Below are 26406 nucleotides of genomic sequence, written 5' to 3'. Positions count from 1 at the left end.
TTTTAAAGAGTATATTTTTTGGTCGAACTAAGATTTTAATTAAGGATCTATACTTGCTAGTCAAGTGTACTACTTAAGCCTCTGCTTCAGTTTTCTTTTTTCTTTTTCGTTTTTTTTTTTTTTTTGCCAGTTTTGGGGCTGAACTCTGGGCCTGATCATGGACCTTGGGCTTTCCTCAGGGTTAGTGCTCTACCACTTGAGCCACAGCACCAGTTCTGGGTTTTCTATGTATATGGTATCGAGAAATTGAACCCTGGTCTTCATGCATGCTAGGCAAGCACTCTAGCACTAGGCCAAACTCCCGATCCTGCTTTAGTTATTTTTAAAACAAGGTCTTATGTTTCACATCCTCAAGATGCTATGGACTGTAATTCTCCTATTTATTTATTTATTTATTTATTTTTGTTGGTCATGGGGCTTGAACTCTTGGCCTGAGTGCTATCCCTGAGCTCTTCAGCTCAAGGCTACCACCCTACCCTTGAGCCACAGCCCCACTTCCCATTTTTTAGAGGTTAATTGGAGATAAGAGTCTCACAGACTTTAGTGCCCGGGCTGGCTTTGAACTTTGACCCTCAGATCTCAGCCTCTTAAGTAGCAAGGATAACAGATGTGAGCCACCTCGCCTGGCTTAATTCTCCTGTTTATTCTTCCTGCATAACTGAAATGACAGCTGTCAAACCACTGCATTCAGCTGAAGAATTATTATGTATGTGGGTATTTGAGGAATGTGGGAAAGGTCTGTCAATTCTTTAAGGCCAGGATGTACCTTGCTGATAAACATGATGTTCTCATTATGGGAACTATCAGTCATACCTGAAAACAACAGTAGGCAGAAATAATCAAGTCACAAAGAAGGGACATAGACATTGTCAAATGATTTGCGTTATAGTGGGAAGTGACAATACTAGAAAATATTTTGTAGAACATAGTACATCTTAAAAAAGCCACAGATTGTAACCAGTAATAGGAATTTATTACTTTAATTTTTTTAAGCTTTAGCAATCTGAGGTAGAGTTACAGAAAGCGTGAAGAACAAGTCTGGGATATACTTTTTTGTTGCTGTTTGTTGTTTTTATTCAGCAAAGCATACCTTAAAAAAGCATAACATCACAAAACCATTCAGCAAATAGACAGATCAGCAAACATGCCACAAAGCAAACCAAACCAAACGTAGCTAGGTTTCCCAGTTAATAACACATTTTCCTATGGCATGTAGCAGTTATAGAAACTCACAGACTTAGTCATCTATGCATATTCTAAGATTTTAAATTTCTTTGGGAAATATCTTCATTTGGAATCAAGAATCTTGAATTATAAAATCAAATGGCTTGTAGAGTGCTACTTGCTAAATCAGTCTGTGTTCTTACATACTGGAGTAATCTTGCCCTTTGAGGGCTAGAAATATGTCATCTGAATTTCCACAGGGAATGGCCCACAATTAGTTCACATCACGGGTGGGATTCTCAGCGTGGGTATCCTCTTCATCTGCTGGGCCTTGTCCTCGTTGGCTTGGAATGGCAGGAAGCACTCGGTTGGTTCTTAGAGGTTCTCCAGATAGAACTGGGGTAGAGGAGGGGGAGGCATTGAGTGAGCTACTTAAGACATACCACTGTGTAAATAAATCAGGCAAAGTCAGGTGTGGTGGTCTATACTTGTAAATCCAGCACAGGGAGAGGCTGAGGCGGGATGATTGTGAATTCAAGGTCTGCTACACTATAGCAAGCGATCCTGTCTCAGAAAAGATACAGCCCCATCTCTGCTTAGGCATCACAGGTCATGAGTACAGAGAGAACATGGATTTCTATTCATTCTATGCATTTATCATAAGGAAACCAAGGGGTCAAGGTGACTAATAAGATTCTTTAAACTATGTTCTTAAAGACATCAAATAAGGCACAGGAAAATAAACCTGTTATTGTTTTTATAGTTCAAACACAACATTTTCTGAATGGAGCAAATATTCATTTTTTTAAAAGAAATATTTTTGGGAAGAGATTTAGTATTAGGTTTTAATGAGCTTTATAGATTGTCTCTATTTTCCTACGGTTTATAGGTATTGGTACTTGATGTTATTTTAGAAATGAAAATAAAGTGAAATAACATTGAGCTATGTCTAGACAAAGTGTGTACACTTGCAAAGGAAGCACAGGCAGGTTAAGATACTCACATTTTTGGTCTGTTAGGGGAGCTAGGTTGTTCCGAATGAAAGGAAGTTCTCTAATTTTGGGTCTGTTAGGGGAGAGATGCTGAAAATTTTGTCCTGGGAACAAACATATTTGTATTAGTCATTTGCACTCAGTCAAGTGCAAATTATAAAATCCAATGGGCTAGAGAGTCATAAATGTTGTTACACTAAACTGAATGTAACACAAACAATGAAATCAAGACTAGCCACACTCCGTTGCATTTTGAGTATTCCATTTGTTGTTTAAATGAGAAGGAACCAGGAATCACTTCTGGAATGGCCTAGTGCAAATAAAATTTTGTAAGCATGCATTAACGGTCATTCTATAAAATTGAAAGTTAATGGGCTAGGAGTATGGCCTAGTGGGAGAGTGCTTGTCTAACATACAGGAAACCCTGGTTTGATTCTTCAGTACCAAGTACATAGAAGAAGCCAGAAGTGGTGCTGTGGCTCAAGTGATAGAGTGCTAACCTTGAGAAAGCCCAAGGACAATGCCCAGGCCTTGAGTTCAAGCCCCAGGACTGCAAAAAAAAAATAAACCAAAATAATTTTTTACAAATTAAAAAATGAAATTTAAAGTTGGAATATATTTATTTTTTAAATTTAATTTTTTTAAGCTGTGAAGCTTGAACTCAGGGCCTAGGTATTGTCCCTGAGCTCTTTGGCTCAAGACTAGAACTCTACTCTTTTTTTTTTTATCATGTAATCCTTCTATTAATTACAATTTAAAAATACATAAAAAAGTAACACTGAAAAACAGATTTTACATCATTTGTAAATAACCAGTGGGACTTAATGCCACAATACAATATTAGAGTGAGCTTCATGTAAATAAAAACAGTCTGATGGTGATGCCTCAATGTGGAGCACTAGTTTTAAACTACTTGGAGCTGGGAAGATGGTTTTCTGCCCACTTGGCATTCTATTGCACAGCAAAAGCCAGCTGCAGGCCAGGACTCCTGGAGGCTGATGAGAAGAAGCATCTGGTCTGGTTGTGCTTGTAGCACTCTACTCTTTTGAGCCACAGCACCACTTCTGGTTTTCTACTGGTTAATTGGAAATAAGAGTCTCACAAGCTTTTCTTCCCTAGCTTGCCTTGAACCTTAATTCTCAGATCTCAACCTCCTGAGTGGAGTCAAGAGCCACCACTCCCCAGCCTGGCATATCTTTATACATATCTATCCATCCCATCCTCGATGAGTAAGTGATGACTAGACTTTTCTTAGAGCAAAGTTTCTCAATCCTGGATGCACATGGAAGCATATGAGCTTAAATAACAAACTGCTACCTTTTCCACATTCCAAGTCGATTAGATTGGAATTTCTTGAAGTGGAATGCCAGATCTTCCTCAGCTTGCAAGTAATGAGCATGTGCACAAGATTGCAAAACACTGACCAGAAAGAGAGCTTGGGGAGGATCTGGAGAAACAGCCCTCTTATGACTACAAAACCTGAGCTGGGAATTGATTGATATCAATCTGGTGTTTGAACTTGTCCACCAAGTGGAGCCAGTTCTTTAAAAAAAAAATTCAACACATTACTGATTACAATAATAGAAAGCCATATACAAAAGGTACTTAAGTACATTTTGAAAGCTGACCAAGAAATATAGTACCTAGGAGCTTCCAGCTCCAGCGGTCAGCTAGGGTTGCGCTGAATTTTCTGCTTCCCCATATTTTAGTTTGATGATCTTTCTAAGCTCCAACTTCCAAATCTATACAATGGAGAAAATAACTATATCTTTTCTAGTAATTCATGAGTTGAAGAGTAAGTATAAAGTATCTAGCTTAAAAAGTTAAACAATCAACATTATAAAACAAGGAGATTTGATGCTTAGTAGTCTAGTAAGAAAGAACTTGAATCATTTTAGCAATGCTCATGAAATTAAAGTCTTCTGTTTGGGAAAGTCATTTTTACTGTACGACAAAAGAAAAAAGAACTGTCAAGATTTTACACTGTCAAGATTTGTACTTAAATAATTAGTACACATCTAGGACGCTCCTAGCAGAGGATTACTATAGCTCAAAACCTACATACATAAGGTCAAATGGGATGAGACTAAATGAAAGGATGTCTAGGATATGGAAACAAGAGCTTTATCTTGTGTGATTGTTATTCTTAATGTACTGTATTATTTCTCCTCTCTTGTTGCCCTTTGCCTAATCTCATATTGTTACTGAATCTGACTTTGGATACCTGGTATATTGCATATATGTTTATTTGTTTATTTGAAATAAGAAAGGTAAGGGGGAAAACAAGATGATTGAGAGGGGTGTGGGGAGGGAAATGGGGACAAAAACTTGTGAAGGGGTATCAATGTGTAAGAAGTAATGCACCTACTATCTGGAGAATGTAACTGTAACCCCTCTATATATTACCTGGACAATAAAAAAAAAAAAAGAAAAAAGAAAAAGAAGATTGGGGCTGGGAGTTTGGCCTACTGGTAGAGTGCTTGCCTAGCATGCACGAAAGACCCGGGTTCGATTCCTCGGTACCACATACATAGAAAAAAGCCAGAAATGGTGCTGAAGCTCAAGTGGTAGAGCTCTAACCTTGAGAAAGTCCAAGGACAGTGCCCAGGCCCTGAGTTCAAGCACCAGGGCTGGCCAAAAATAAATAAATAAATAAAATGAATAAAGTTTAAAAAAAAAGAAAAAAGAAAAAGAAGATTGTATCTACTTGAGTGAACTAACAGATTTTGTAGGGGAACCACCTAAGCAATATCATTTGATGGAGTGTGGACAAAATTCCTAGTTTTATACTTTTCCTTCTCTTCCTCCTCCATCTCCTCCCCTTTCTCCTTCTCTTCCTCTTTACTGGACATTGAACTCAAGGCTTCCAACATGCTAGACAAGTGTTCTACTACGTAAGCTTAGTCTTTTTGTTTGTGTTTTGTTTTTGAGACTGGGTCTCAGTAACTCCAGGATGGGCCTCAGGCTTGCAGATCCCATGTGTCTGCCTCTTGATTAGACGGGATGAGCCATCCCAGCCTGATGGCATGAGCCCTCATGAGCCATCATATTTTTATTTTATTCCTTTAACACTGAAAATCAGACAACTTCAAGAGCCATCATTTATTGAAAAAAGGAAAAAGAAAAAAATTCTGGGGTAGAGTTATATTAAAATCCAAATTGGCTTATCTCTTGAATGCAAGAGCACATGTTGGTAACACTAAACAATGACTTGGGTAACTATAAATAGTATTTATTGAACACTTTTCTATGGCCTGGAGCTGGGAAAACTCTTGCATACATAATCTCATTTAATTCCATGTTCCACCTTACCTCCAGAGATGGGTACCATTGTCGTCTTCACTTTCCCTAAGCTTGGAGGGAAGAGCCAGTTTGTCAGACCAGGCCTGAACCTAATCCCACCCTCTCTCCATCCATTAAGTCAATCATCTACGGAGAAGCCACACAGTGTTCCAGACTGAAGGGCACACAGAAGTGGGGTACTTCCTAGTTGCTTAGCCAGGCTGTCATTTATGTGGGATTCAAGACAGGCAAAGTCAGTAACTCCAAAGCCCCAAGGTAGGGCTGGGATGCATGTGAGGGCATTACTGTGGAATGGGGGTCCGCCATACACCTAACCACTTCTTTGCTAATCTCTGACCTTGGGTAGGTAAGTGGAACTCTGTGAGTCTCATTCTTTTTTATTTACATGACACAGATTAAAAAAAAATATTCCTCTGCTTTGAAAACTGAAGCCCTCCAACTAGGCACGGATAATTGTACTATGAACAGGAAGGACGAGCCAGCCCTCCTTCGGACTCCAATGCCCTTCACAGGAAAGGTGACTTTTCAGTTGACTTCCCCACTCCCATTTTTGTTTGATACAGGTCTCACTAAGTAGCTCAGGTTGCCTTGTACTTGAGATCCTCCTGCCTCATAGCCTCCCCGGTGCTGGGCTGGTAGGTGTGTGCCACCATGCCTGGCTTGAGTTGGAGGAATTGGTTACACTCAACAGTGGGAAGAGGCTAAAATAGAAATATAGGCAAAAGAGTCACATAGTGGAAAGGTGACTTTCTAGGAACTGAGAGATATTCAAGGAACTCGTGAGGCTCTGGAGGTGAAGACTGGAGGGGAGAGAAGTACAGAGCGACACACAGGTCAAACAAAATGGAGGACTGCGTTGGTACATTTTAGGAATTTGACTTTTGTCCTGGAAAGCTAGAAATCTGCTGATGCTTTTAAACAAAAAGGTCACAGGATCTGACCTGCTCAGCCAGAAAACTGTGCATTGCTGCTGGGATAATCTAGAAACTTCTGGAGAAGGAAGTTCTCCCTGGAGGGAGAAAGGAAGTGAGCACTTTGTTCTTGTGATGTCTTGTAAATAACCAAGCTAGCAGAAAGCACCGCAGAGCTTTCTGTTCCATTTTCTCTGAAAGCCGTTCACAATAAATTAAGCAGAGGTACTCCAAATTCTAACTCATTAGAATAAGTACCTCAGCCTCATCTGTCATCTAGCCCACTGACAGGTTTCAATAAATGTTAAGCAATCATCATTACAGCTAACTGTTCAGAGTTGCTGATGTAAGCAAACGATAGCAGCTGCCCAGAATTCAAATAGTGGCGTTACTAACCTGCATTATTTTTCCCCTGAATCTGGACAGGAAAAGAGAAAAAGCCAAAGTAAAACGGAATACCCAAGTGTAAGTGAGTGAGTGGTCCAGTCGTCTGACTTATGGCATTACATTGTTTTATCACATTAAAAGGCAAATATGGAAGTTCACTGTAGAAATCTGCTCTGTTTCAACGTACCTGGACTTAACAACTTAGACCCCTTCAGGGAACCCTTCCATTTTAATGCAGAAGGCTCAGTAGTTCTAAACCCAATGGAGATAAAAATAATTGCATGAATAAAGTCCATAAGGCAAGGGAATCTTTTCATTTAGTGGAAAATAATGTAACTCATAAGAAAAATGACATGAGATAACTAGTAGGAATATCAATGAACTGGACTTCAAGATTGAAAGAGAAGAACGCATTATTGTTCCTAAACAGGACTGTGTTTTCCTATTTAGGAAATCTGTGTTCAAGTTCTGAATATATCACTAACTAGCTACAAGACAGAACAGATCACTGAACTTTTGTAGCACGGGTAAATTGTGATCTGAAAGGACCCCCTAAAACAAAAACAGTCCCTGCTCCTGTGTCCAGGGGGTCAGAACACTTGGTCCAGAAATATGACATTTCTTGATGTATCAATATGATTTCATCTTTCAAGCATCTTTCAGAGGATCAGAACACTTGGTCCAGAAAGGACTTTTATTTGGTGGTTGTGGGGCTTGAACTCTGGGCCTGGGCACTTTCCTTGAGTTCTTCAGCACAAGGCTATTGCCCTACCCTTGAGCAGCACCACTTCTGGTTTTCTGATAGTTAATTGAAGATAAGAGTCTTATGGTCTTTAGTGCTCAGTCTAGCTTTGAACCATGATCCTCAGATCTCAGACTGTGAGTAGCTAGGGTGTGATCTACCGATGCTCAGCTACATTTCTTGACATCAATATGACTTCATCTTTTAAGCAGAAGGAAATTCATACAGAATTATACCATGTTATACCCATGATAGAAAAGCTGGGAAGTCAAACATAGGGAGAGTGAGGAATAAAGGAGAGGCTGGCCACAGCTGAGGGATACAGGAAAAGATGGCATCACTGAGTAAGGCTCCTAATATTGGACTGCCTCTAGCCTAGAAAGTGTTGCTATTTGGGATACACTTTTCCCTCCCTCCCTCCCTCCCTCCCTCCCTCCCTCCCTCCCTCCCTCCCTCCCTTCTTTCCTTCCTTCCTTCCTTCCTTCCTTCCTTCCTTCCTTCCTTCCTTCCTTCCTTCCTTCCGTCCTTTTTCATAGTCTTTAAACATTATCTGTAGGGGCTAGGAATGTGGTTTAGTGGTGGAGTGCTTGCCTAGCATGCATGAAGCCCTGGGTTTGATACTTCAGTATCACATAAACAGAAAAAGCCAAAAGTGGTATTGTGGCTCAAGTTGTAGAATGCAGGTCTTGAGCATAGAGCAGCAGATCAGGAACAATGCCCAGGCTCAAGCCTCACAACGGGAAGAAAAACAAAACAAAACCAAAAGAACGTTATCCATAGCTTTGTCATAGAGATGATAGAAACTTAGCAGGAGGGGCCTTCTTGAAGACAGTGGGTCTTTAAAGGTATATCCTAGAGAAGTACATATTATACCAAGCCCTTGTCACTGCTGCCTCTTTGTCCATGCGGTGAGCCACTTTTCTCTACACATGCCTCCTCCATGATGCTCAGTCTCTTCACAGGTCACAGCCAAGGGGACTGGCCAAAGTCTCTGAAATCATGAGTGAAAATTAATCTTTCCTCCTTTAAACTGGAACGCTTAGGGAGATGAAATAACAGCAAGGAAGTGACAGAGGCAGAGTTTAGATGGCAGAGCTTTGGGATCCTTCTTTTAGTTGTGGATCTATCTTACTGGGCACTCAATAATCAGTTCACGAGGCATGAGATGACCAAAGTTCTTCCTGTTTAAAAACCCTACGACTTTGTGTCCAAACAGGAGGGAAAAAAGTCACTTGGAAGTCAGCTTGGAACTACGGTTGTAGTTCAATAGTAAGAGTGCATGCTGAACATATGTGATGGCTTGCATGTGAGCCTCAACAACAAAACGTCAGTAGCACAATTGTTTTAGCAAATTAATTTCCCTTAAAGCTTCTTTATAAGCTAAAGACTCAGGAGACTTGACTTATCATGACTCAGTTTCCTTCAATATCCGACCCCTAGTTATAATTATCACTGACTGTTGAAAACAATAAATACTTTGCTATAAGCAAAACTAATTTCTTAATAATCTCTTGGACAGTTTTGCTTCTCCTTTCTGCTGTTCTGCTGTTCTAGGACTTTTCTGCTTACTTCCTTGGGGGACTAATGCCCTTACCTAATATATTAAATGTCTTAATTATTTTGCTTCAAGTAATATAGAAAAACTTACAGGAGACATGAGATAGATGTACTAGTTTTATATTTAATATTTACCCTTTGTTGTTTTAAAACCGAAGTCCCATTTTGTAGACAGAATAATATGCCCAGCTGTAAGACTACAATGGCTAGTCTTCTTTGCAAATATGACAAAGTGCTGGCCAATGAGCTGCAAACAGAAGTGTGCAACTTGTGGTAGGTTTTTTAAATGGAGTTAATTCGCTGGGGACATCTGCCTTTCTCTAACCAACCATTTACATTTCTTCCTTGTTGGAGTGGTAATCAAGTGGTAGTCAAGATGACAGGGGTTTCTCAAATCTAGGTAATACTTGCCATAAGGGAAATTGAGAATTCAGTGCTGTCAGTTTCCAATTTCTGGAGAGAAACTAGCAGTTTTACATTGTTACATAAATTGTCCTAAGTTTTAGAAACTGGCAATTAATCCACTTAGATACAAATGGACACACTCTATGTCTGAACTGATTTTAGCTGCTTTGTAGCCCAAGAGGCTTTAGGAGCAGAATCACTTGCAGATGTTTCTAAATTAATAAATTGTTTCATGTGATGTATTTATTTATAAGAAGGGGGAATATATATGTATATATCTATTTGAAAATATAAATACTTCAGTGTGATACCATCATTGAAAGGGGAGATATAAGTATATTTCTTATGTATAGATGTAGATACCTTGAAAGGATAATTAAAAAAAATTAATAGCACTGGTAACCTTGGTTGAGGAGCCTGGGTAATTAAGGAAGAGACAGGAAAGAATATTGCTAGTTAAACCTTACATATAGTGAGACTTAAATAATAAACATGCAAATGTGTGGTTTGCCACTTCCATTTCTTTTCCTTTCTCACCAAATTTGGTTCATTAGGTACTGGGTGGGCACTGAATACTGGTTTTAAAACAGGCCACCACACAAACAAATCAACTTCTTATGAGTGATTTTGCCACATACTTCTGGTTAAGAATCCTTTCTAGTGAAAACCTTAACCTACTGTACTCTGGGAGACACCACACGTATTTGTTGGGAAAGTGAGAAGGAACACAGTTACCTGATCACTTTCAGGGCAGAAAAGCAGAACCAGTCTCTTAGCCTGGAAAGCCCCAATTCCATGGCAGTCACAGTGAAAACTGAAACCAAGAAGAACAACAACGAAGGTCCTACTTGCTCATGTAATTCTTTCTCTGCTGCAGTGGCTACCGACTCTTTCAATTCCTAGCCTGAAAGCATGTTTCCTGTAAGAGGCTACCAGGAATGGAGAAACAAGCAAGGGCTTTACCTGGGGAGGTACGATGAGGAAGATGTGGAGGCCCAGGTTGCTCCTGATGACCAGGCCTGGCAGCCAGCAGCCTGTCTAATAGCTTATCAGAAGAAGACACAGTCCAAGCTTTGTAGGAGAACACCTGATTAGAATCCCGTTTCCAGGAGTGATCTAACATCTGGCAGCCAGTCCTGTTATTTGCTAAGTCCTGCTCACTTCGACTTTTCTGAGATCGTTGAGTAGCATGCTGAACCCCGGAGCTCAGGCCAGCCTGGGAAGTGGTCCCCTGGGAGGTTGTCAGGAAGTTATTGCCCAGGGTGATGGGTGGGAGACTCTGTGTTCTGATTGGTGGAAGCCCCTTCCGGGCCAATGATTTCTTTTCAGACAAGTGATACTTTGAATTCTCTGAGGTCCTCTTCTTAAATTCAACCATAGCTACCTGGTCACTAGGCTGTTCTTGGCAGTTGGTCTCCACGATGCTGTCAAAGGTAGTAATGATGTCATCGACTTCCGAGGTGTCCTCCCCCCTGTGTCGGTCCCTGCTGAGATCCTTCTGATGGGCCTTTTGCTCTTCTTTCTTATTTTTTCCAAAGATTTGATTGAGCATGTTGAAGCGTCCTTCCTTCTTGGGGGGTCTACTGCTCTGGGAAGGAAGGGGCCGAGCAGGCTCTGCTCTATGGAAATATGAAGGGACAAGGGGGGTATGTGAGGACGGAAAGGGAAGGAACTATCAATGCCAAAATCCTGGCCCCTCATTCTATCTGCTTGCCAAGTGGGTATGCGATGGCTTATAGAGCTCCCGTAGGAGAGGTGGCTCTCTGCCTACTTTGTACAGGGCAGTCAGAGCCTCTTGTTCCTTAAGGGCTTTGCCTTGACAGTTTACCTTTGGTTGACCTGTTTCCACTAAGATTAATTCAGGTCAACACAGCTTTTGAAAAAACGCCACCATTCTCTCTTCTCAAGCACAAGTTACAGGAGTACAAGCTTTATGTGATGAGATAAACTCTAGGAGTGAGTTTAGGCTTTGCCTCAGAGGCAGGTGGAAGCTGCAGGGTGGAAAAATGTGGCTTTAGGCCTTTTCTAAATGAGATCCTAGAGAATCGAAGCAGAGCCTGACTTATCCACCACACAATACTGCCCAATTTCTTTTCTGTTTTCTGAAAAAATTGTGAATGGAAAATACTTTAAACAAACAGACAAAAAAAGAAGAGAGTACATTAAGTTGGGTGTTGGTGGCTCACTCCTATAATCCTAGCTACTCAGGAGGTTGAGATTCAAGGATGGCAGTTTGAAGCCAGCCTGGACATGAAAGTCTATGAGACTCTATTTCTCCAATTACCCCTCCTCCCCCACACACATACACACAGATGCTGAAATGGAGCTGTGAGTCAAGTGGTAGCGAGTGAGCTTTACATAAAAAAGTTCAGGGACAGAGCCCAGGCTCAGAGTTCAAGGCCCAAAACCAGCACCAAAAACAAACACAAAAACGAGTACACTAAAGGATCCAGGGAGAGGAGCCTTGGCTGATGTGTGCATGCCATGTTCAGATGTGGCAGCAGAGGAAAGCAAGTAGCTGGATTTGCAGGCAACTGCTACAGGGACAAGGTCAGCAGGGCTCTGTTTACGGTGAGTTTCCCCTTGGCACTACCCTGCTTTTGTTCCTTGGGAACTCTGGGTTATTCTCTTTAGAAGCCACAATGGAGTTAATGCTTCTTGTGGTATGAATTAATGATGAAACCTGACCTACACATTGCCCAGGAATCAGACTAGAGAATTACCCTGTGGAGGGAGATAGTGTAATCTGTAACTGGGAAAACATCACTGCTTTGAATGCAGTGAATGTTATCTTTACAGGTCACACAGTGTGTGATGGTCCTTGCTCCTGTGATGTGTTTTGATCTTTATTCTCTCACCTTGCATACATTTTTTTTAAGTATTGAAAGCAGCTTCTCTACTCTCAGGCCTCCTAAAGAGAACCTCAGGGATTGCCAACATCCCTTCAAATTTTCCCACACAGAATATGGTCCAGGTAGCACTTTCTACAACTATGCCCTCTGTTTCAGGCTGTGATTTCACCCAGCAGATTTCTCCATGCATCACTAAAACCCAGGGAAGGTATTCCCAAGACTGTTTCAGGAGTTTCATGAAATTAAAGCTATATTCATAACAATACCAAGTTGTCTGTTGGTATCATGGAGATATGGGCCCCCATTAAATAGGCATTTAAGGGCCGGGAGCATAGCCTAACGATAGAGCGCTTGCCTTGCATGCATGAAGCTCTGAGTTAGATTCCTTGGTATCACATACACAGAAAAAGTGCAAAGTGGTTCTGTGACTCAAGTGCTAGTCTTGAGGAAATCCTAAGACAGTGCCTAGGCCTTAAGTTCAAACCCGAGGACTGGCAATAAATAGGCATTTAATGCATTTTTGTCCTGTAAAGCACTAAAAGTTATTAATTTGATTAACTATTGCCTCTAGTATACATTCTTTTGTGCACCAGTCCTAGAGCTTGAACTCATGTCCTGGGACTCTGTCCCTAAGGTTTTAGGCTCAAGGCTGGCGCTCTTTCACTCAAGCCATAGCTCTACTTCCAGCTTTTTGGTAGTTAATTTGAGATAAGATTCTCATAGAGCAGTTCTTCAAAAGACTAAACATAGAGCTCCCCCATGACCCAGCAATTCCACTACTTGGCATTTACCAAATCATCCAGAAACAAGGACATACTAAATCCACTAGCACAACAATGTTCATTGCAGCACTATTTACCATAGCAAAGATATGAAACCAACCTAGATGTCCCTCAGTTGATGAGTGGATCAACAAGAGGTGATATTTGTACACAATGGAATTCTATGCTGCTGTCAGAAAGAACAACATCGCCCCATTTGTTAGGAAATGGAAAGACTTAGAAAAGATCATATTAAGTGAAGTAAGCCAGACTCAAAGGAACTTAGGCTCAATGGTTTCCCTCATTTGTCATAATCAGTAGAAACCTTGGGCTCTCCTAGCAGAGATTTGCAATAGAGCAAAACCTTGATACATAAGGCCATATAGTATGACGCTAAATGAAAGGACCTCTAGGATATAGAAAAAAAAGCCATATAATGAATGATTGTTGTCCTTAAGGTACTATGTCATCTCTCATCTCTTTTGCTATCCTTTGGTTATCTCATATTGGTATAGTATCTCACTTTGTTACCTGATATATTGGATATATTTGTATTTGATTATTTGAAATTGGATAAGGAATGGGGGAAAACAAGATGAGGGGTGGGGGTGGGGGGGAGGAAAATGGGGACCAAGACATGTGAAAGGGTATCAATGTATATGAATTAATGCACCTTCTATCTGGCAAATATCATGTAACCCTTACAATAAAAAAATATATGGAAAAAAAAAGATTCTCATAGACCTTCCTGCATGGAACTGGCTTCAACTTCAGACTCAGCCTCCTGAATAGCTAGGATCATAGGCATAAGCCTATGATCGGACATCACAGTAATTCTTGGGAGTGTGAACAGAAAGTGTGAGAACTGATGATTTAGGCAAAAGGGAATTAAGAGGACATGGTACCACGGAAAAAAGAAAGAGAGGAAAAGGGACGAAGAGGTTTCAAGTCACATGGATGAAGGATGATTCAGTCTTATTACTGTGAAATTTCCCTACATAAATGAAGACCATTTTATTATTAGATAGTAACAAACACATAATTAATTGCATATGTATTGCTATTTTTCTATAATTCTAAGATGACTCAGTTCATGCTGGTTTTGCCCATGGGTGATTTTGAAACTGTTACCCAATATTGAAAACCTCTGATGTACTCACCTGCTTTTTTGGGAGAGGAGCTGGACACAGGCTGTGTGGCCACAGTACAGGGCATAGGCCAGAGGCGTGCTTTCGTTGATGTCACGCAAGTTGCTGTCCAAGCCCAACTCCAGCAGTGACCGGACACATTCTGCCTTCCCTGCAGCTGCAGCCCAGTGCAGGGGGGTCCTGCGGAGAGCACACCACAGGAAGAGCACAAGTCTGAGCTCACACACTCCTCTTAGGCTGGGCATACTACCAGAAGTGGGGAGGAAGTTGGAAAAGCATGCTGCTATTTACAATATAGAAATGTTTTGTGTGAAATGAGGCATCAGGATGATGGCGTGTGAGCATGGGTCCCTTCTCAATCTAAGTATTCTCTGACCTGCCTTGACTTTTTCTGAGAATTTCCTAAGGAGGAAGTATGAACAATGTTAAAGCTATTTATACAGAGTGCCAGAAAGATTGACTCAATTGATCCTCCCTACAACAGGGTCCCAGTATGCTGCCAACTTGATAGGCAAAATCATACTTTGCTATTGTTTTCTTTTGAATTTCTCTGAAACTAAAACTCAACTTTGGAAATAAATGTTGGAAATTTGAATTTACTTGTTGGAAATTTCTTCACTTATTATTAATGCCCTGTTTCTGTCTCTGTTATCTGTCTGTCTTTCATAATAGACCTTTTTTAAATTTTTTGCTAGTCCTGGTGTTTGAACTCAGGGGCTGGGCAATGTCCCTGAGTTTTCTCAAGGCTAGAGCTCCAGCACTTGAGCCATAGCACTACCTCTGGCTTTTTCTGTTTGTGCTGCTGGGGAATTGAACCCAGGGATTCATGCATGCGAGGCTAGCACTCTAGGCCATGCTCCCAGCCCCATAACAGTCCTTTTTAGTAAGGTCTCACTTTGTAGCCCAGACTGGCCTTGAACTCATAATCATGCTGCTTTAGTTTATAAGTGTGCCTGACAATACTCAACTTTATTTTTCTTTTCTTTCCTTTCCTCATTTCTCTCTCTCTTCCTTTCTTTCTTCCTTCCCTTCTCTCTCTCTCTCTCTCTCTCTCTCTCTCTCTCTCTCTGTCTCTCTGTCTCTCTGTCTCTCTCTCTCTCTCTCTCTCTCTCTCTGTCTCTCTGTCTCTGTCTCTCTCTGTCTCTCTCTGTCTCTCTCTCTCTCTCTCTCTCTCTCTCTCTCTCTCTCTCTCTCTCTCTCTCTCTCTGTCTTTCTCCTCTCCTCCCCTGCCCTGCCCTGCCCTGCCCTGCCCTTCCCTTCTTCCCTTCCCTTCCCTCCCTTCCTTCTTTTTTTCTTTTCTTCTTTTCTGTTGCATCATTCATTCCCCCACATATCTAATTACTACTATTTCTAACAAAAGTTTGAGAAAGGTGGTTTAAATAATGTGTATAGGGTTAACCCACTGGGAGATAGAATTGACTTTCTTCAGATTATATTCTTTCTTTCTTTTGTGTAGCTTTATACTACTCTGTGCCTAAATGTTACTATGTTTGGAAACTGTGGACTTGTAATTGCTCAGAAGATACTGCCAGATCAGTGGAGCGCCTAGAGATGACTGAGAGTGGATGGCTTTGGTTAACAGATCATTATGGAAAATACTGTACATTAGATGTTATATACTTTATTTTTAATTCAAGACCGAATAAATGAACTGAATTTCAGAAGGGTGTTCTTAAGAGAGCCAAATGGTCTCTCAGACATGGAGGCAGCCTGGGGGGGGGGTGCAGAGAAGACTCAGTTGAGGCTACCTGTGAAGGGGTTTGGACCTAAGTGTAAATATATATATATATATATATATATATAATGTAAGTATTCTATACATAAGTATAGTGTATATGTATGCAATGTAGACTCATAGTTCCCCCACATAAATTATGTCCTCTGTCAATTAAACACCCTCTTCCCTACTTTATGCTAGAGGCAGCAATTTCATGACACTTAAGAGTGTCATATATTAGTTTCAGTACCATGAACCATCACTGAATATTTGAACATGACAGAATGATTTGCTTCCTTCTCCATGAACAGAGGTTGTCAGGTAATATTTATTCTGAAACAAAATGAGGCATCAGCAGATTATGCTCCCCAATTTGGAGAATATATTGCCAATAAATTTAGTAGATGGACAGCTGGACATTGATCTATCTAGTCAGGCTTACCAATATACAACAATTCACTTTACATACCCTGTTACCATGGCTAAGAGCAACTGTTTTACTTCTTCCATCACTGTGGAAGAGATCTAAAAGAATAGGAATGAAAACTGAGAAATAAGAGTAGTGTACAGATATACTCAGATTAATATCTTGAGGGCCTTTGGGACATCTAATTTCACTTTGTCCAAGCTATAGTTCCTTTTGAGAGCTAAGCTTCGGGACAGTCCTTCAAACACAGCAGACTGGTCTCTGCAATCACAATGGGAAGCTGGAAGGTCAGAGGCCGTGATTCAGAAGGAATTTGGCAGACACAAACAGTGGGTGGTTATGGTAGTCTCTGGATGGAGAGATGATGGACATAAGGACATAGCAATGGTCAAGCTTCAGTAGCCAAGGAATGGTTTGTGAAACAAACAAATATTCCCCTGAGAATTTCCAGAAATATGTAAGGAGAACTTGGTAAAGGACTGTCCTCCCTGAAGATAAATGAGTTGCTTATTAAAGTGAATTGTGACCTCACAGACTGATGAAATTTGGGACATTTGGAAAATAAACACTACCATTAATTACATATTTCCTATGGGTTTTTTTTCCTTTATAATTGGGAGGACTAGTTCTCCAAGCTTTCCTTCTGTTTCTCTTTTATTAAAGTACTACTTTCTTTTTTTCTTCACTTGCCACAAAGTTTTTCTTTGAGAAAATTTTTCATCAGAAAAGAGAAGGAAAGAAATTTGCAATGATTGTAAATGCTTAATGCACTTAAGCCTATGAAAAATTGAAAATTCAACTACAGAAGCTTATAAGTTCACCTTAATGAAGCTGCACATTCGGCAGCCGAAAAGTCATGAAAAAAGAGGGGAGCAGTCATGGTTCACTCAGTATGTGACACACTGCAAGAGTTGGGCTTTGCATATAATGAATGATTGCTGTCCTTAAGGTGCTATGTTATCTCTCATCTCTTTTGCTGTTCCTTTGTTATCTCACATTGTCACAATATCTCACTTTGTTATCTGATATATTGGATACATTTGTATTTGGTTACTTGAAATTGGACAGGGAAGGGGGGAAAACCAAGAGAGGGGTTGGGGAGGAGGGTAATGGGGACCAAGACATGTGGAAGGGTATCAATGTATGTGAATTAATGCACGTTCTATCTGGCAAATATCATGTAACCCTTTTATTAAATACAATAAAAAATACAAAAAAAGAGTTGGGCTTTGGAGCAGAAACAGCTCTCTTGGAGAGGAAGCTTCCCTTGAACCTTCACTAACTCATCCTTTGTACTTTCTTCCCTGAGGTATGGGGATCTAGCTTTTTTTTTTTTTTTTGCTTAGTACATGGTACTGAAAAAATGTATAATTTTGTGTTCACAGATGCTTCTAGGAGCATTTGAAAATAGGCAATGATCCTTTCAGTCCTCTCTTCTGAAGTTTGTTCTTCTCTTTTCAACCTTCAACTTTTCCATGTTACTAATGTAACATGAAATCTGCTCAGGGTCAACACCTGCTCTTAGGAAAAAGTCTAGCTTCAATGACCTATACATATTTTAATGAAAATCATCATATTAATCACTTCCAGCTTCTGAGACATATGTGGAACCCAAGAATTAGTTCTCCTGCCTTAAAAAAGCAACAAAACAAATAAGCATAACATATTAAATATTACTGAAAACAAAAGCAACTAAAAAACACTTGAGGTATTAGGACTAGTGTTTGTGAAACATTTAAAATCATAGTCTGTAGGTGGCTAATTTCATTTTAATAGGGAAGGGCACAGATGTACCCAAATGATACATAAGCCTTATGTATTTCCAGTAGCCATGTTTATATCTTCCGTCCTTCCTTCCTTCCTTCCTTCCTTCCTTCCTCCCTTCCTTCCTTCCTTCCTTCCTTCCTTCCTTCCTTCCTTCCTTCCTTCCTTCCTTCCTTCCTTCTTCCTTCTTTCTTTCCTTGTCAGTTGTGGACTTGAACTCAGGGTGTAGCACTGTCCTTAACATTTTTGCTCAAGGTGAGTGCTCTACCTCACTGAGCCATAGTTCTACTTTTGGCTTTTTGGGGTTCATTGGAGATAAAGAGTCTCGCAAACTTTCCTGCCTGTGATCCTCAGATCTGAGTAGCTAGGATTACAGGTGTGAGCCACAAGCTTCTGGCTTTTCTTCCATTTCTGTTGGTCATTGCCTAACCAAAACAAAAGTAAACAAATAAACAGGTCCTTGTAGATAGAAAACTCCCAAATTTGAAAGACAGAGATGCAGACCTTCACTGAGTGGCTAACTCTTCTGAGATATGTCTTTCACCTTTCTAGACTCAGTTTCCTCTCTCAGCTATAACACTTCCATTAAAAGAAAAATTAAAAGATTAAAAGAAAATAAAAGAAACATCTACCAACCATTTGTGTCCAATACAAAACCTCCGCATGTTCTCTTCTAAGACCATTGTTGACATTAGAATATAATTCAGGAATAAAGAAGAAAATAAAAGTCTGCTATTAGGAACAAAAAGAATACATGGCAGGAAGCTGCACGATACAAAGCCTTCTGAGAACCCCGAAAACATTTAGTGAAAAGTGGAAAATCTGACAACATTGTAGTCACACCATTTCTCCCCATAACAATGAATTTTCCTCCACTTACTAAAATAGAGCATTTTTTTATTGCCACAAACCCATGGGCATTACCAGTAATAAGACAAAGTAAGGTAGGATAACTCCTTAGACAGCCTTAGTTTAACATTACGGGAAGATGACTGTTGGTTCCCAGCACTTTCTGAGTTGCCATGGATACCTGTCATCCACATCTAGAGCCTGCAGGTTACACTCGGGGACTTTTGCCAGGTCATTAATAATGTCACCAAAACCTGCAGCTGCTGCGATATGTACACACGTCTTCCCACTCTCGTCATCGTAGTTGATTATGGATGGGCCCCGGTGATGGCTCAGAATGATGGAACATAGAATTCGATTTCCACTCTGAAAAAAAGTCAGAGAAAGCCCATTATGAACAGCCTAGTGTTTGTTGTTTTTATTTTGTCAGTCATGGGGCTTGAACTCAGGGTCTGGGTGCTGTCCTTGAGCTCTTTCATTCAAGACTTGTGTTATGCCACTTGGAGCCACAGCACCGATTTCTGGCTTTCTGCTGCTTAACTGGAGTTAAGAGTCTCCTGGGGACTTTCCTGCTCAGGCTGGCTTTGAACTGAGATGCTCAGATCTTAGCCTTCTGAGTAGCTAGGAATACAGGTGTGAGCCACCAGTGGCTGATTTAACACAGAGCTTTTTTAAGTTAAAAATTCAGAGTGAAAGACACAAAAGAGAAAGAGAGAAGAAAGAGAAGAAAAGGAACAGGTATATACACACACACACACACACACACACACATGCACACAAGCATTTAGTGGTACTCAGGTACTTTATTCATGCTCTATTCCTTTTCAAATAGACTCATGTTTTTGTCTAGGCCAATTTCAGACCTTGACCTTGGTTTCTATTCCTGTCTCCTGAGTAGCTGTTCAGTTTTTTTTCTTTTATCTTTCTTTCTTTCTTTCTTTCTTTTTTTTTTTTTGCCAGTCCTGGGCTTGAGCTCAGGGCCTGAGCACTGTCCTTGGACTTTCTCAAGGCTAGAGCTCTACCACTTGAGCCTCAGCACCACTTCTGGCTTTTTTCTATGTATGTGGTACCGAGGAATCGAACCTGGGTCTCCATGCATGCTAGGCAAGCACTTTAACCAGTAGGCCAAACTCCCGGCCCCTCTTTCTTTCTTTTTTCTTTTTCTATTCTTTTTTTTTTTTTGCCAATCCTAGCGCTTGAACTCAGGGCCTGAGCACTGTCCTTGGGCTTTCCTCAAGGCTAGCACTCTACCACAGCACGACTTCTGGCGTTTTCTATGTATGTGATAATGAGGAATTGAACCCAGGGCTTTGTGCATGCTAGGCAAGCACTCTACCACCAGGCCACACTCCCAGGCCTCTGTTTTTTTGACATAGTATCTCACTACCTTTTGTCCAGGCTAGCCTTAAACAGTAATCCTCCCATATCTGCCTCTCGAGTAATTGCAACTATAGAAGACTGCCACCAGATAATATATTTTTTCAATAAATAATCTCTCAAAGGACAAAAATTATAAGAATGTAAAGATGACTATATTTGTTTTTCCAGGTGCTGAGAACCGGGGGATCATGCATGTAGGCAAGCACTCTTGGTAAGCTATGACCCAGCTCAGGTTAAGGTTTTAATTGACTTTATTTCTTATGCTAAGACCAACCAATCCTTAATTTCATACCAATGGGCTGAGCAAAGGAGGCTGTTTTTTATAGACAAAGAATGTTGGTAAAAGCAGAAGCAAAGAACAAAAGATCAAGTGACTACTTCAAATTGACTTTCCTTCTTAGTCTAAACAGACAGCAGCAAAACAGTACTGAGGGTTAGCAACGGGTCATGCTTTTACTGTCTGCAAGGCGAAAATGATGTAGGATTAAATGAGAAGGAATCTACTGTTCCAGGTAGCGGACTGCTGGGAAATTTGGCTATCATCATCATTCTTTTTGGTTTCTCAGAAGGTCAGATAACAACTTAGTCTGGGCTTTGTGCAGTGGAACTTCAGTGCAGTGATGCCGTTGGTTTTCAGTCTGTTCTGTTAGGCCTCAGTGCAGAGATTTCATTCAAAGCAATGACCTTTAATAATTTCTACTTAATAATTTCAACACATTTCCTTTCCTTTCTCTGTAAAGTGTGCAAAACTCTCATTAAAGCCAAATTGTCTTCTATAATTAGCAAATTGAGGAGGGACTTAATTTGCAGGTATTCAGAGCTAGCTCCATAGATGGACTGCCCAATGACAACTTGGTCATTTGCCCTCTTCATTCAGCTTCCCTGCTTCACTATAGAGGGCGACTATGAAGACTGTGGCACAGCTAATTCTGATGCTAACAGAACGACTATGATGAGTACTGAGTAGTGACACAATAACACAGGAACAAAGCTTGCTCTTTTCATTCATTGGTGTCTCTCTTTATTGCCTTGGTGATTTTTCAGTGCTGTTTAATGCGGTACTCCCTTGTGCAGTGGATTTCTACCAGGGATGTGAATTCCTCAGATGCCTAGGACCCACTCTGTAACAGGGTGCATGCTTGAGCTTAGCCTTCTCAGAATCTGTGCTAGGGCCTTCCCTCCAAGAGGCCAAAGAATAGGCAGCCAAGAATCTGCCTCAGGGATTCCAAACTGTATGACTGGAGCATCTACTGTTGTATCAGATTACAAAACAAATTGAGACTGTCCTGATGATAAAAGCAGAGCACTGTCCCATCCTCCCCCACTCCCCACCCTGCGCAGGCCTTCCTTCTAGCATGGATCCCATAATGGCTGCTTGGTCACAGAGCAGAACGTTGCCTCTCACATTTTCTCTTTCCTCTTGTCTAACATGGCATACCTATCTTCAGAAGTTGGCTTCCCTCAAGCCGTCATTTTATCAATGCTTCTTAGGGTTCTTACACTTGATGTTACTAAATTTGTTTTGAAGGGATTTGAAATACATTTCTAACAGTCAAGACACTTTTCTTGGAAAGCATTAGCCATTGGAGAAGGGAAACAGAAAATAATGGCAGCTCAGAGAGTTATTTTGTTCACAACTTCTTGGAAGAGTAAAGGGATTCAGGTTGCCAAGGTGATCCAAAGGGCAAAACAACCTGTTACAATTTCCTGTCTTTGTGGCAGAGGGAGCATTAGGACAGCTAGAGAAAGCAAACCACACTCCTCACTCCCTCCTCCTTCTCTTGTCCTGACTCTTGGGAGTGACTTGGAATAAAAAAAAAGTTTCTTTTTTGTCCAAAATGTCTTTTGTCTTGAATTTTCCAGACAATTTATTTTTTGCCTTACACCTGCATCTTAACTTGCACCATTATCATTTCAATTGTCTTTTTCTTTTTTCAGTGCTGGAATGGAACCCTGAGGACCTCACACATGCTAGATAAACCCTCCACCACTAAGCTGCATGCCAGACTCCTTTTCCTTCTAACAAGATCTTTGAAAGACTCACAGTAGTAGCTGCATTTACTGAGAGGAGTAGATGCACATCTGCATCTATGCAGTGATTATTGAATCCTGATGAGGCAGATAAAATTCAATATTACCCTCATATTGTAGAGGTTAGAGAATAAAGTCTCAGGGGGATTATTTAACTTGTCCAAGGTCCCAATGAAGAAATGGCCAAGCCAGAATTGATTCTGCAGGATCCCTGGGATTCTTTCTGCTCTTCTGTGTCTGATTACAGGAATAGTCTTGCACACTGGCCATTGAGAAACTAAAGGAAAAACTGTTGTTGAACTCTGTACATGAGTAGCACTGACGCATGCCATGACAACTGCACCTTCCTTATAGAGTTAAGCACTACACATTCAAACCCTTTCCTAGGAAGCTTGCTAAGGTGCTCCCTTCCCAAAATTTGAGGACTGGCTTGTGCCAAAGCTGTGGGTGGCCATCACATGACAAGCATTGTCTTTTAAATACTCTGGGCTTGCTGTCAGGCAAAGGCTGGAGGTAAGGGAGGGGGCCATACAGGTCAGGAAGTGCCAGATGAGAAGAAATGGGGATGCTGCAAAGATGGAAGAAAGGAAGAGGGAGTTTATACTTGGTGAGAATGTGATATTTGTAAAACTATGAGTAAAATAGAATAAATCTTTCCTTCTATTAGAGTTGGAGACTTTGACACTCTTCTCCAAAAATGGACAGATTCAGTAAACAGAAAACAATAAAGACATATTTTAACTATAATACCATCAATCAATTGGATATAATTGACATGTATTGACTATTTCATCCCATTAATACAACTATATATACATTAAACAGTAATGTTTTCATGTTATATACAGAACCATAATTTAAGAACCCTAAAAGTTTCTTGATCACAGAACATCATAGGACCCTGAATACATTATTATCTTCCAATTTGCAACCAAGAGAGGCCACATTTGTGTAAGTATTGCATCACCAAGCCATAACCTCTCCCTCAAAGACACATTCTTTTTTTTTTTTTTTTTGCCAGTCCTGGGCTTGAGCTCAGGACCTGAGCACTATCCTTGGACTTTCTCAAGGCTAGAGCTCTACCACTTGAGCCTCAGCACCATTTCTGGCTTTTTTTCTATGTATGTGGTACTGAGGAATCGAACCCTGGTCTTCGTGCATGCTAGGCAAGCACTCTAACACTAGGCCAAACTCCCGGCCCTCAAAGACACATTCTTAACAAGCTCATATGAACATTCCAGTCCACCGGATAGGAGTGTTTATGTTTGGTAGGAAAGTAACAATATTTATTGTACATATTCTATTCTCCTAAACCTCTAGAATTCTGCATTGAGCAGCTCAGGATTGTGAAGTTGTTTGTTTTTGATTTTTTAAAGTTTTCTGCATTTTGTTCACAGCAAGTCCCCAAAGTTGCCTTTATTTATTCTAAAAAGTTTGGGAATTTTGTCATATTTGTTTGACCTATTATGAAGCAGAAGAGTTCATGAAGCCTGATTCAGAAAAAAAAACAAACAAACTACCAGTGGATTAGTATAAACAACAACAAAAAAACAAAAGCAGGAGTCTAATATTGCAACTGTGAATGCTACTTATTCTATTCAACTTTTGGAGGGAGTCTAGTATGAGACCTGTTTCTCTTGTTATGAGATATTTGAGATTTTTTTGAGATTCAAGGCAACAAGCGAAAACTAGGAAAAATTTATTTCAGTTCCTACCTTTTCAGGTTTCAGGCCATGATTGGCTGGCTTCTTTGGTTGGGAGCCTATGGTGAGACAGGATGGCAGGGCAGGGAGCACATGGTAGTAGAGCAAACCTGGTCTGTTTCAACGAGGCCAGGAGGCAGAGAGACAGGAAGTGGCTGAGATTTCAAGGGCATACATACACTTAAGAATCTCACTTCCTTTCCCTAGTCTCTGCCTTCCAGAGGGTTCCTCCCCCCGCCCCCACACAAACAATGCCATGGGCGTATCGCCCAGCCTTTATTTAACACATAGATAGGCCTTTGGGAAACACATCAGACCCAAACCATACCATCTGTTCAGAAGGCAGAAGCCTTGCTAGGCAAGCTAAGCTAAAGTGGATTTCATGTATCAGTCGGCTCCTAGCATATAGTTATAGAAAAGTTGATGAGCAAGAATGAAGGAAAGAGCAACAATGAAGGAAAATAGATACAGCCCAAGAGTAAGTACAAGGGAAGAAAGAAGAGAAAGAGGGGGTAGCAATAGTGAGGAACAGAAGGGAACCAAAAAGTGATGGGTAAAATTCAGTTGTTTGGCTTTGTGCATAGTTTATGAGGTTCATTACTCAAATGTTTATTCATCATGCAGCAAATATTTATTCAAAGTTTACTCTTGCTCTACTTCAGCAGAAAATTTCCTGTCATGGGTTTAGCAAGAAGTACATAACCGTGCTACATGGAGATCCTATCCTTGACAGTGAGCACTAGAACTCCGCACTTCTTCACACTGGCACATCTGGGGGCAGGGGAGGTGGTTTTTCCCACAGTAAACATTAGCAGCTTTGAGAGATGAAGTAGCTCAGTTGTGGGCCTCACCTTCTCATCGTTTCGATCTTCTTCTGCCTCTAGGACAATCAGACCCCGGCTTTTGTTTTCTGCTACTACTGGAATCCAGGCTATGTCACAAAACCTGGATCCAAAGGGGATAACTATGAGAATGGTTGAGACTCAAAGCCCTCTAAGGGATATTATTCCTTCTCCTCTGCTTAGCCTCACACCTTCAGTTCCCAAATGTTCACTCTGCTCCGATCTGCACATCTTTATTTCTGTCTACAACGTCTGGTTCTTGGTAAATTTGGGGACCACATGGTTTAGACATGTAGCTAAATAACACAGGCCAACACACTGGTAACTCCTAAGTATTATCACCATCATGAAACAAGCAGTGGTAGCATCTTCTGTCATCTAAGATAAGGAAGACTAGAACTTCCTCCAAAAGAAGCTACTCCAGAATTAATATATATGTTCGTGAGTAACCAGCCAGTTCTACAGGCTTGAACTATGCAATTATCAAGCATGAGAAAGTCTATGGCACAAATGGTATTTGTGTGCCCTAGGACAAGGCATGATTGCTTTGTGTACTGGTTTCCTACTTGGACCCTGAATTATTAGAATAAGTGACCTATGTTGTCCCTTCCAACTCAAAGATTCTTTGTTTTTCTATTTGTTTTCCTTTCTTCCTTTAAAAATTTTTTGACAGCATGCTGCTATCTAATCCAGACCAGCTTGGAACTCCTTATGTGGCCCAGGCTGGTCTAGACCTCACAATCCTACTTCAGCTTTCTGAGTATTGAGAGTATAGGCACATATCTCCTGGTTACTCACTGCCCTGCCATGATGCCCAGAATTATTATAATTAAAGAAACTTCTTAGGACCAAAGCACTATGTTGGTGTGAAGGGAGGTTATAGGAGAAGAGTCTGACCCCAGCATTTTAGAAGTGGGATTTCGAGAATCAGGGCATCACAGAATAGACACCTCAGTGGGAACCAGATCTGGAGTTATAAAGTAATCCACAGCTGATATATTGACCAAAGCTCTCTGTGGATGCCTGAGGGACCTATACTTCTGTGAGTTTTACCTCTCTAATCATGACCATAGATCATAATAAATACCAATCACCACCCTCAGATCCCAGCCTCCTAAATAGCTAGGATTACAGGCCTGAACCACTGGCTCCTGATGACAATGGCATTCAGTAGTAAAGAGAAATGAACTATCAAGCCATGAAAAGTCGTAGAGGAAACAAAATGACATAGAAGAAACGTAAGCAACTGTCATGGAGAGAATGTAACATTACTTAGCACAAAGCAGAAAAATGTCAGGTTCAGACAGGAGAGCATGAAAGACAACAATGATCTGTTACAGGGGGTCACCAGGTAGTAAGGGACCTAGATCATGGGAGCAGACATGATCAGTTTATTTCTGGGCCCAATGTTTAAAATCCTCGCTGCTTTGGTCATTTGGGTCCAACGGAAAGCACTGTCACTTTAAATGGG

The 26406-nt window shown here is 40.7% G+C and overlaps 1 protein-coding gene across 1 annotated transcript in view; it reads right to left on the bottom strand.

Moving 5' to 3' along the window:
• Positions 1–970: 970 nt before the first annotated feature.
• Ankrd55 (ankyrin repeat domain 55) overlaps positions 971–26406 on the bottom strand; it is a 63112-nt gene continuing 37676 nt past the window's right edge. The window contains exons 7-11 of the mRNA XM_090331926.1: positions 19161–19345; positions 14235–14402; positions 10425–11080; positions 2168–2260; positions 971–1560 (exon numbers count right to left, since the gene is read on the bottom strand). Coding sequence (XP_090188052.1) covers positions 1439–1560; positions 2168–2260; positions 10425–11080; positions 14235–14402; positions 19161–19345 — 1224 coding nt within the window. The 3' untranslated portion in view covers positions 971–1438. The remainder of the gene's footprint in view (positions 1561–2167; positions 2261–10424; positions 11081–14234; positions 14403–19160; positions 19346–26406) is intronic.

The sequence above is a fragment of the Megascapheus bottae genome, chromosome 4 (assembly GCF_031878675.1).
Source record: "Megascapheus bottae isolate mThoBot1 chromosome 4, mThoBot2.hap1, whole genome shotgun sequence".
Lineage (NCBI taxonomy): Eukaryota > Metazoa > Chordata > Mammalia > Rodentia > Geomyidae > Megascapheus > Megascapheus bottae.
This window is presented reverse-complemented; position numbering and strand designations above follow the sequence as displayed.